Genomic DNA, 10,802 nt, shown 5'->3' with positions numbered 1-10,802 from the left:
ATTCGGTTTATTTTTTTTAAATGACTCTTCAGAGTGAATCAGATTCACCGAGTCATAAGCACTCAATAAGTGCTTTGTTATTACATTATACTAACACTGGTAGAAACCAGCCTGAATTCTTAGTGGCATGGATTCCTCATTTCGTTGAGATTGTGGTCCATGTTTGCGTTCGCTTTATGTTTTTTTAAATAACTCTTCAGAGTTCACGAGTCGGTGAATCTGATTCACTCTGAAGAGTCATTCGATTCATTAAGCCGAACGATTCATTTCTTCTCCTTTACTACAGAGTGATACGTTCACTAAACAATAATGGCGCAGAGCTCTTGTTTTACAGAGGGGGATTATTATCAGACGCGTTTTGACCCGAGAGCCTACATAAGTAATTTTTATTCCCGTCCAGAAGGACACTCTGATGAGAAGAATTATCTTACTTTTGTTTTAGGATGTCTACGCAGGATTTTTTCTACTGGTAAGATAGTTAACAAACTACATCAATGCGTTATCAATGTGACACGAGAATATTATTGCATGTATAATATGTAATATTCGGTGTATCTGAGAGTTTTTGCACATAGAGTTTTGCTAAATTAGTGAGTCGTGTTGTCAGTCGTGTCATGTCTTACACCTTAGTGTCACAGGTTTTCCTGTTTTTCTGACTGTACTTGTGTCTCGCGCGCGCACGTCGTAGGCAAGTTCAAAGGACGTAAGCTGATTGAAGTTGGAAGCGGACCGACGATTCACACCGTGATCAGCGCGTGCGAGCATTTCGATGAGCTCGTGCTGTCTGATTTCGTGGACAAGAATCGGGAAGAGGTCAAGAAATGGGTGAAGAACGAGGAAGGGTGCTTTGACTGGATGCCCATCATTGAATACGTGTGTGAAATGGATGGCAAAAGGTGAGAGAAATGGAAACGAAGCCGAATGAACAACAACTATTAATGCACTGATATAAAACATCACAGTGGAAACAGTTTAAAACAAGCACATTACGTGCATATTTTGCATGTCTCAAAATGCATAAATACACCATGTAAAGTGTATTCCTTGTTCTTTAGTGGTGGTTCAATTTTTAAATAGAAAGCAGCCCTTTAAAAACAGCACAGGGTTTTGCATTGGTGCGCCAAGATAGACTGTAAAAGCATCATACATTATTTTATGTAAAAAATCCATATGCGATGGACAACAAGTGGTTAATCATCTCTGAACATCAGGTCTGAAGCCTGTGGTGCAATCCCTGTTACAGTTCATCCAAAAAAGTTGTTCAGTGGGTTAAGGGCAGGGCTCGGTGAAGATTATTCAAGTTCTTTTGCATCCATCCTGCCAAAATATTTTCACAGAGCTCACTTCATGCACATAGGCTCTGTTTGTATCCAGCTGGAACAGATTTGTGACTGTAAGTTCCAGTGACCTATTCAAACAATTGTGTGTCAACAGTTTTGAGAAGACTCTCCTAACTTCATGGGTAAAAGGAAGCACACTCTGCTTCATCTGTATGTTTTTATTTATCAGGGCCTATCAATAGCTTCTATAAACCACAACAGATTTCAGTATGTGGTCTTTTTTCCGGAGAAATTAAACCAACAATCGGAAACGAATATTTGTTAGTGAATACAAGAACCTAAAAATAATAAAATAATATAAAATGCTCTGTGAGTTTAAACTAGTAATAATAAAAGAAGAGAAATATTATGATAGTTACAAATTTAACAGTTTTTACTCTGTTCCTTCAGCTCATCTGATGTGGAAGTGAAACTGAGACAGCGGGTGAAACAAGTGCTGAAATGTAACGTCCTCTTAGAAAACCCTTTCCATCCAGAGGTCGTTGAGCCAGCAGATTGTGTGATGACGTCCCTGTGTCTCGAGGCGGCATGTAAAGACATGCAATCTTACAGAGATGCGCTTTGTGGAGTAGCAAAGTTGCTTCGTCCAGGTGGAGTTCTGGTGATGGTTGGGGTTTTAGGAGAGACCTTCTACTATGTTGATAAAACCCGCTTTTCCTGTCTCCAGCTGAGCAAAGAAAATGTTGAAGATGTTCTCTGCAAGCTAGGCTTCACTGTGCAGGAATTCAACATTTTTCCAGCACAGGATCGGGAGAACAACAAAGTTTCTGATTTTGAAGCTTTCTTCTTTGTTGTTGCTCTGAAGACTATCAAGACAATTTAGAGATGTGACAAACGGTTTGCTGGTTATAATATACCTCGTTGTTGAAAGGGATGTAAGCATGAAGACTTTGTAAATAAAATCGGCCAGGCTTAGATTGAGCATATCTGATGCTTACAGAATTGCAAAATTATCTGATCTATAAATCTTTACAGGTGGATAAAGTTAATTTTGGAAGTTCTTCCCAGCAGTGACGGCTGGTTGTAATATTAGATTTGAGGAATATTAAAATATCTCAATATAAAAACACAATTTATATAAGTATAATAGGTTTAATAAGAATGATTTGGGGCAAACTATTTCTCTCTCTCTCACACACACACACACACACACACACACACACACGAGTCTGTAAAGCTGTACTGGTTTAATACTGAAATTCCATTGAATACTAAAAAGAGTTTGTCTGATACTATTTTATACCAAATATTAAACTACAGATCTGTCAGCTGTCCTTTTGTGAACTTTGTATTTAGTCTGTTTTACTTTCTACTCCAAAGGCAAAAAAGGGTGATACAGAAATTAAGCCTTGTTCATGTTTATTACACTGGGGATTTTATTTCATATGTGCCGTCGTATGTGCTCGTGGTATTTTCTAGAGGTTTCAGTCACACATGATGAAAAATATCACCCAAAATGGAGGTGTAATCACATGACATGACTGTCTGATTGGAACTACAATAAGGACTAGACAGAAATCAGCACTATGATGCAAGTCACAACCTTGAACAAGGCAAAATTCTGAGAAGGAACAGGTAATCAGCACAATTACTGTAAATGAGAGCTTCAGGGGAGAAAATAATTGGTATTATAAAGAACTTTTAATATCTATGGAAAGTTTCCATTGCAAAAAGGTTCTTTGTAAAAAAAAAAAAAAAAGTGCATAAAAATCTTAAGTTCTTTGGGAAAATATACTCATATAATGAGATATTAATAATAATAATAAAAAACGGCTGACTGTCCAAATATGGACCTGGCTGCACATTAACACACTTACAGGATCATTCAGTCCAAAAATGAATCAAAGTGCCAGTTCAATGTTGAATGTTTATGGATGCATGGAAGCAAAAATAAAAAACATTTTCTTTTTCGCCTTTATTATTTTAGGCCTTCATATTTTCTGTAATTTGTCTCCAGAATTTAAATATCAATGTGGTGGAAAATATTTTTTTAATGGTGTAATCACAAATAAAATAAATAATAAAAATATATTATGCCTAAAAAAAAAAAAGTATTTTCTTGTTCTCATTTTGTACTTTCAGCTTTCCCATTTCTGGAGTTTTGTAGGTGTCAGTAAATGTGATTCATCAGCAATAATTGTAATGATCGATGTATGAGAATGCTTTGCTTTAGTTTGGCCTACAAAAATATTTACAGACGGCTTGACAAACGAGGCCCAATTTATGTGATTAAAAATACTAACTATAGTATAAACTATATATATAAAAAAAGAGCTCTCATAAAGATGAACAATAAATATAATTTTATATAGATTTGGTAAACTGGCACAACATTGCTGATGCAGTTTTTATTAATAAAAAAAAAAGAAGCATGCCTTATGCTGGTCGCAGCAGGTTTAACAGGGAGCTATAACATCATAAGGTTGTTTGCTTCTTGAAGGACGTTTTTCCGGCAATTCCTAATTGGCAACATGAAATGAATCAGGGTTTGTATCGTTTTCAGTAGCATAAACATTTAATCTCCTTCGAGCACAGACTGATTCTTCTGTCAGTCAAATTCAAATTCTGCCACCAGCTGATAAGAAACTAAAAGGTAAAGCTTCCCCAAAATTCTGTACAGACAAGGAAACGTCTAACAGACAGACATGTAAAAAGATATTTATGTTTTTTTTTTTTTAAAAAAAAACATGTTTCACACACAATCATGTATTGTATAAAAGATGAAAAATAGTTTCAGACTGTAGGTGTGTTATTTTTACAGTTCATGTTTCAAATTATTTTCAAATAGGAGTCTATTATTCCAGTCAGTTCTCCACTAGGAGTGACTCAGCCATCATGTCCTCCTCTTCATCTTCTGAACCCATGACCTCTGAAGAAGCCTCGTCTTCCTCATGAAGGGAATCAGTCGCCGTCCTCTTCATCCCTCTCTGTTTGGACAGAGCCATGGCGTAGCGAATAGTGTAAATGTTCCAGTCACAGCTGAGGAAATATGCCATTGGTTAGAGGTTAAATATTTGCCAAGTAATGTGTTAATCTACTAACAAAATCGTAAGGGTAAATATGTACTATCTAAACCCTGAATACTCTAACTTCAGAGAGCTAGAATATATTTTTTGTGTCAGTGAAGTGTCTAGTCTCACAGTTTAGAGAGGTCATTGTGGTGTTTCTGGCTGCTCTTCATCAGCTGCTGTATAGTCGGTAGTATTGCTGATGACCTGTCAATCAAATATGAAAGTGAAATTAAGACTAAAAATAAGGCAGATGTTTTTCCACATGAAAGTGAAATAATGACGCTTTTAAGTGTTAACAATTCATCCACTTCCTGGTTGGTTTGGACTCTTGGTTTGTTTACTTAAGATGACAAGTATATTTGTACCCAGTACACAAAAAACACAAATGAAAACTGGGATCTGCACAAAGGTGATCTGTTGGTCCATCTTACCTGTTCTTGAGCTTCTGACCGTGTAAGGTGAGAAGGTTCTGCACCCATGTAAGGTAGAAATGCAGGTGCCTGGACCTCTCCAGAGCTGAGGCCACGAAATCCAGCAGCTTTTCCACATACACGTCTGGCAGGGAGCTGGACACCACTTCAACTTAAAGAGCAAGAGAGAAGCACAATTAAAAGATGAGTTTATTTATTTATTTATTTAAATCAAGCTGCCCTTATACAAGACCCTCAATCATCTGACTGTTCCGGTAATTACCCACAAGGCTCTGGCACAACAGGATATGTGTGAAGGAATAATACAACAGCCAAGTTTAGATTTCATAACACTTTACTTCATTCTACTTGTAAAGGTAGTGGCTTTTTTTTTTCTCACATAACATTCAAAGCCCCGAGTGTGTCAAGGCAAGAACTAGAGGTCTATGCCTTCCATCATAATGCACCATCCTTCTCTGAAAACTTTCTTCCAATCCTGAAATGAAATATTGACTGAAATATATTAAGATCATCATCTGTACATACTTTGGTTATAAGGCACAGATTCCAGCACTTCACTAATGAGAGACGTCTCGTTCAGGCGGAAAGCGAGCACGATTGCTGATGTCCATTCCTTCTTCCTTAGCTGACGTCGGATGCTGGTTGGTGTGACGTCCATGTCCAGATCATAGGGGTCAAAAACCAGCGAGGCATCGAGGGAGTAAATAAGCAACCCTTCTGTGGAGGCTGCCGCCCAGCTGCGTCCTGAACAAAGCAAAGTGACGATAAGAAATGATTTCTTTTTGTGTTTATATAACAAAGCTGTGTCCTATTTGGAGAACAGAAATCGATGAAAATCCTGAGGTGATCAGACTAAACAAAAACATCTTTTTTTCAACAGACTTCTGTTCCAGAGGTAAATTTCACTTCATTTTCTCCACTTATAAGAAAGATTAAATCACGGGTTCGAAGCTTTAAATCCAGCTAAAGAGCTACATTTTAAATAATAAATCATTCCTTTGTAAGAATTGTACTCTCTCTTTTTGAGACTGATCCCATAAAACAGTGGAGGAAATGACTCTGTAATGTTTATTTGCAATATTTTAGCTTGTGTGGATTTTATTGACTGATTAAAATGGTATACACTGGTAGTTGTAGAAGCAACATTGTGTTTTATATTATATATTATATGACTCGTCTTCCTGTTTATCCCTCCATCCTGCTCACTGCTAAACACTGACTCGGTGAAAGTGAGGAAGAGGAACTGCAATGTGCTGTGTTACCGCAGAAACATGTGAATACTGGTACTTTCTTCAAGGATTATGGTTAGTATTTTACCTCACCAGCACGTGCGATTTTAAATACGATTAAAAGAACGAGAGAGAGAGAGAAAAAATGCTGCACGATATTTTCTTCCACCACTGTTTAATCTCATAGGTGATGTTGACACTGAGGTAACAAACCTATAAATACTAAAACATACACACTAATGCATAATGTAAATTCAATCAGTTCTCTTAAACTCTAGAGTTGTTATATAGTTTAATTCTAAAAACCTAAAAAAAAAAAAAAAAAAGAATAAAGTGTTTACTTACCAGTGGGGGAGAAGCGGAGAGAGGTGACGCGAATCTCCGGCTTGAAGTGTCGTGAGCTCATGTCACCTGAAAAATGTTGGGGTTACTAATGGATGGTTGTGTATCGACAGAACATTTTGTATCTTGTATTACATTACACCATTCCTGTACGCCGTTCTTCAATTACATTGCCTCGTTCTATGATTGCGGTCTCGGAGTTAATTGTGTGTGTCCATGTTAAGCACAAAGTCCTCTGACCTAAAGACTCTTCAAAGTACAATCTTTACTGACCTGGATTAAGTGTTAAAGAAAATTCACTATCACACTGAATGAGTCTTCGTTGAGCTCAATATCATGACAGCACAAATTCTCTCACCTCTTCTGACACCAGGCAGACTGAGATGAACTCCGTCCCCATCCCCTGTGCCTTCATCCACTAGTGCCAAGCTACCGAATTCAGTCATCTTACGTCTGTCCAGGAACTCCTAACAGTACACGGTGACAGGAGAGCAATAATAAAATAAAATAGTCCAGATTGCAGGATGCCTCAGACACAAGTGTGTCTAATTCAGGATCCATTATGAGCAGATGAGACTGTACCTCCATGGCATCTAGAGACATATTGCAGGAGATTTCAAACTTCTTCATGAGGATCTGCTCCTTGATGTTGTAAATGCAAACGAACTTCGAGTAGCCACCGGCCAACATGGACTCTCCGTCGGCCGAGTAACACAGCGAAGTGAAGGCCCTGAAGGAATTAAGAGTTCAAATTTGCTCTCATCTTAAAAAATGTTTAAAAAAAGACTTCCAGCAGTAGAAGGACAGATGAGCCGTTGCTTCATTCAGATACTTTACTGAATATAAAAAGAAAACATATACATATACATACATACATATATATATATATATATATATATATATATATATATATATATATATATATATATATATATACACACACACACACACACGTTTTATGTCCCTACAGCTGCGTGTGAAGGGACATAAAACATGTGTGTGTGTGTGTGTGTGTATATATACACACACACACACACACACACACACACATGTTTTATGTCCCTACAGCTGCGTGTGAAGGAGATTAATACTGACAATTTGTAGTTTTTAAAAGCATTTATTAAAATCACGTTATTTAATGACCAGGTCCAGAAACAGATCAAACCCCATACCATGGGTTATAAAAGGAGCAAAGAACAGTTCCATGAGCTGCACTGTAGTTCAAACAGCAATCATCATTCAGTAAATTCACCAAACTCTTAATCCATGCGCACTGAATTACGGAAGATTGCCAGCCCCTTAGAATACAGATGCCCATGAATAAAGAAAATAATAAATAAATAAATAAATAAATAAATAAATAAATAAATAAATAAATAAATAAATAAATAAATAAATAAATGCTACTGGAGACTGTGGACTACAGCTTGCCATCCAGAGCAGTGGTCCCCAACCCCCGGGATGTGGACCGGCACCGGTCCGTGGACCAAATGGTACCGGGCCACCAAAGGAACATTAAATTATTTCCATTTTATTTACTGTGGTGTATTTCTCTCGGGTTTGTGCGACTTTCCATGGACGAGAGGTTAACCGGGAGCTTTGAGACGTCACCTAAAGCCGCACCAATACCGTGCATGTGCAAAATATCATGATATCGGGCCGGGTTTAGGTGACGTATGGAGCTGAGCGGCTGCAAGCGGCAGTGGCGTTGTAGCTTTGGTGGAGAGAAGGTGTGTATCGCTCTTCTCTCTGTTCACCGGTACTTTCTCATGTTTAACAGTGCTTGGTGTACGTGTATATTGTGTTTGCTCAAATTTAACCCATAAATTAGCAAAAATGTGCACGAAACAGACGTTGTTAGAAAGTTAGAAACTCTACCGGTGTTCTGGATTAAAGTCATGGCGGAATACCCTGAGATTGTCACCACAGCACATCCCTATTGCCAGTTCCGACATGCTATCTGTGTGAAGCGGGGTTTTCTGCAGTGACAGCAACCAAAACAAAACAACGGAATAAACTATACATACAAGGTTGGGGACCACTGTTCTAGAGCAACAATCAGTAATTCTAGTCCTGAAGAGTGCAGCATACAGTAGATCACAAAGAAAAGTACCTCTTTGTGCTCAATGTAATTTAGGCTAAACTGAAATTCTTCACCCCTGATCTAAAGTATGGTTGTTCATCTGTGCTCCTGAGAATTATCTGGATTGCAGACATTATAACTGGGGCTGATCTTTTTAATGAAGGCCTTTATTGTGTTGGCAAGGAACTGGTCTCTACCCTGCTGTTCATGTTAACCTCTGAAATACTCACTTGCCCTTTGCTGATTGCTTTGCTGTGATCTTGTCGGTCTCTTTGCGACCCATCTGCAGGTCATGGCGGCCGGCTATGGACCCCGTCTGAGTCGCTGCCTGAGGATTCCACAATGTGATTTCACCATCCAGAGAGGCCACGGCCAACTCCTGACCGTCCGGTCGATACGTCACTGCCAGACCTGAGCAGAAGAAAGAATTCTTTACTTCAGATCCTTCCAGTGTCTGTTAATTATTAGCACCAGTTTACTTATTTGTGTCTCTTTGGCAAGAAAGACAGTGACACAGCAAGAAGAATTTGGCAGTGTTATTCTAAGACCATGGTGCTACATAAAACCACACAGAGCTAAGGACTATACAGACATCACAACACCATACAGGACAGATATTTACAACAGTGCCGGCCAGGTACAATCTGTATGGACCATTATACAAAGAAAGCGCTGCTTGTAAAAATATGTACATATGATGGCAGCATCGAGACTTTACTCTGTACCCTCAAACATCAGGTTCTACAGACAGGGTAACGTGTCCTATTACTAGAATTTACCATCAGAAGTGAGACGCAGGATTTCTCTGGTTTGCCAGCTGTCCCTCATGTCCCACAGTCGGACTGTTTTGTCCCAGGACACGCTGGCCAAGAATGACTGTACGGGACTAAAGCACAGGCTGCTCACCGGCCCCTCGTGTCCACTCAGCACCTGTTACACACAACCACACACACATTTCACTCCTACAACACCTAACGCTTAAGTGGAGCTAAAATCCACTTACATACAATTATATGTGTATATTCCACAAGCTTTTAGCCATGATTAGATTGATAAATAGGTTCAGGCTGACCTCCAGAAGTCGTCCGGTCTGCATGGACCACAGGAAGATTTCAAAGGAGTCCTGAGCTCCAGCACACACAAGTTCCCCGCTCACATCCACCGCAAGTGAGGAGAACTGCTTCGGTCGTGGAGAAGTTAGTGTTCGGAAGTTACGGTACCTAAAAAGAGACAAAAAAAGTTGACTGATATTCTGTTGTGAAGTTGACGTGAGGCCTACACACTAAAATGGTCAAGAGAAAACAAGGGGTGAAAAATTATAGACCTATGACGACTATGTGCCATGGCTTGTACATGCAAAATCAATCGATATTCCTAGGATTGCTGACTTTTATTTTTTCACGCCCATCTCAAGATCCAAAGACCTTTTTTTTTTGCACATTTTGTTACCTGTGTAGATCAAAAGCTCGTACAGTGCCGTCCAGAGAGGCACTAACCACCACGAAGCCACTGGAAGTAAAGGTGACGCCTGTTATGCCGCTCGTGTGCTCAGTGAACGTGACGAAACACAGGCCGCTTGAGGTGTTCCAGACTTTCACCTGAAAATGATGGAAAAATTAGATAGTACTCATGATTCAGTCATTTTACATCTACATTAGTGGGACTTGCCTTGCCATCATCTCCTCCGGTGGCCAGATACTGTCCGTCCGGAGAGTACGCCAGAGAGGCCATGTTGTTAAAGTGCCCTTGCTGCTTGAACACATAGGATTCACTCTGCCACTCCCAAACCAGCAGCTGTCCAAGACCTTTAAAAAACAACAGGAAGCGGTAAAGATTTCCACACACAGGAAGCCATTTCACTTCAATAATCCTAATATCTGGCCATTACAGCATTATTCCACCTGGATTAGTTTTACCTGAAGAGGCTCAGTAATGATCATTGGGACTTTTTCTGAATCCTTAAATCTGCTCCTAATACCTCATCAGTGCCCAGATTTAAAATAACACAACACACTAAACACATACAACATTAATCACTACAACTTTCTATTCTGCAAATGTTTGCACACATTAAACCATTGCTACATACAACATAATTGCACATCACATTCTGTTATTTCTTCTTATTTCTATTCTATATTTTTTTCTTAAATGCAGTTTATTTATTTGCACAGACGCAGAGGAGAGCCCAGGTTTACATTTCAACACATCTGTGACAAATAAAAACCCAGAGTCTGTACCTGAACAGCCAAAACCGATCCAGTCTCCGGTGGGGTTCATGGCTATAGCTGAAATCCTCTGATCTGAAATACTGGTGGTTTAAAGCAAAAGAAAACATCAACATGAAATTGCACCATAATATATAC

The 10,802-nt window shown here is 39.0% G+C and overlaps 2 protein-coding genes across 2 annotated transcripts in view; one reads left to right on the top strand and one right to left on the bottom strand.

The window, feature by feature from the left end:
• The first annotated feature begins 209 nt into the window (after positions 1-209).
• zgc:64002 (uncharacterized protein LOC393330 homolog) lies at positions 210-3,258 on the top strand. The gene is made up of 3 exons (XM_027156117.2): positions 210-469; positions 689-896; positions 1,731-3,258. Exons 1-3 carry the CDS (start codon positions 310-312, stop codon positions 2,161-2,163), a joined length of 801 nt encoding a protein of 266 aa, XP_027011918.1. The 5' UTR covers positions 210-309; the 3' UTR covers positions 2,164-3,258.
• Positions 3,259-3,628: 370 nt separating this feature from the next.
• The window catches only part of pwp2h (PWP2 small subunit processome component), a 12,682-nt gene continuing 5,508 nt past the window's right edge, over positions 3,629-10,802 (bottom strand). The window contains exons 9-21 of the mRNA XM_027156113.2: positions 10,677-10,747; positions 10,105-10,241; positions 9,886-10,034; positions 9,509-9,656; positions 9,216-9,366; positions 8,667-8,847; positions 6,936-7,083; positions 6,712-6,820; positions 6,357-6,422; positions 5,308-5,526; positions 4,783-4,933; positions 4,481-4,555; positions 3,629-4,319 (exon numbers count right to left, since the gene is read on the bottom strand). Of these exons, the coding sequence (XP_027011914.2) occupies positions 4,145-4,319; positions 4,481-4,555; positions 4,783-4,933; positions 5,308-5,526; positions 6,357-6,422; positions 6,712-6,820; positions 6,936-7,083; positions 8,667-8,847; positions 9,216-9,366; positions 9,509-9,656; positions 9,886-10,034; positions 10,105-10,241; positions 10,677-10,747 (1,780 nt within the window). The 3' untranslated portion in view covers positions 3,629-4,144. The remainder of the gene's footprint in view (positions 4,320-4,480; positions 4,556-4,782; positions 4,934-5,307; positions 5,527-6,356; positions 6,423-6,711; positions 6,821-6,935; positions 7,084-8,666; positions 8,848-9,215; positions 9,367-9,508; positions 9,657-9,885; positions 10,035-10,104; positions 10,242-10,676; positions 10,748-10,802) is intronic.

This window comes from Tachysurus fulvidraco, chromosome 18 (genome assembly GCF_022655615.1).
Source record: "Tachysurus fulvidraco isolate hzauxx_2018 chromosome 18, HZAU_PFXX_2.0, whole genome shotgun sequence".
Taxonomy (NCBI): domain Eukaryota; kingdom Metazoa; phylum Chordata; class Actinopteri; order Siluriformes; family Bagridae; genus Tachysurus; species Tachysurus fulvidraco.
Note: the sequence above shows the minus strand (reverse complement) of the source record. Positions and strands in the feature narration are given on the sequence as shown.

Excerpts from the sequence above, each read along its gene's own strand:
- zgc:64002 (XM_027156117.2), top strand. The coding sequence starts at position 310 with ATGGCGCAGAGCTCTTGTTTTACAGAGGGGGATTATTATCAGACGCGT. Across the intron at positions 470-688 it reads ACGCAGGATTTTTTCTACTG|GCAAGTTCAAAGGACGTAAG; the intron begins GTAAGATAGTTA and ends CGCACGTCGTAG. Across the intron at positions 897-1,730 it reads TGTGAAATGGATGGCAAAAG|CTCATCTGATGTGGAAGTGA; the intron begins GTGAGAGAAATG and ends CTGTTCCTTCAG.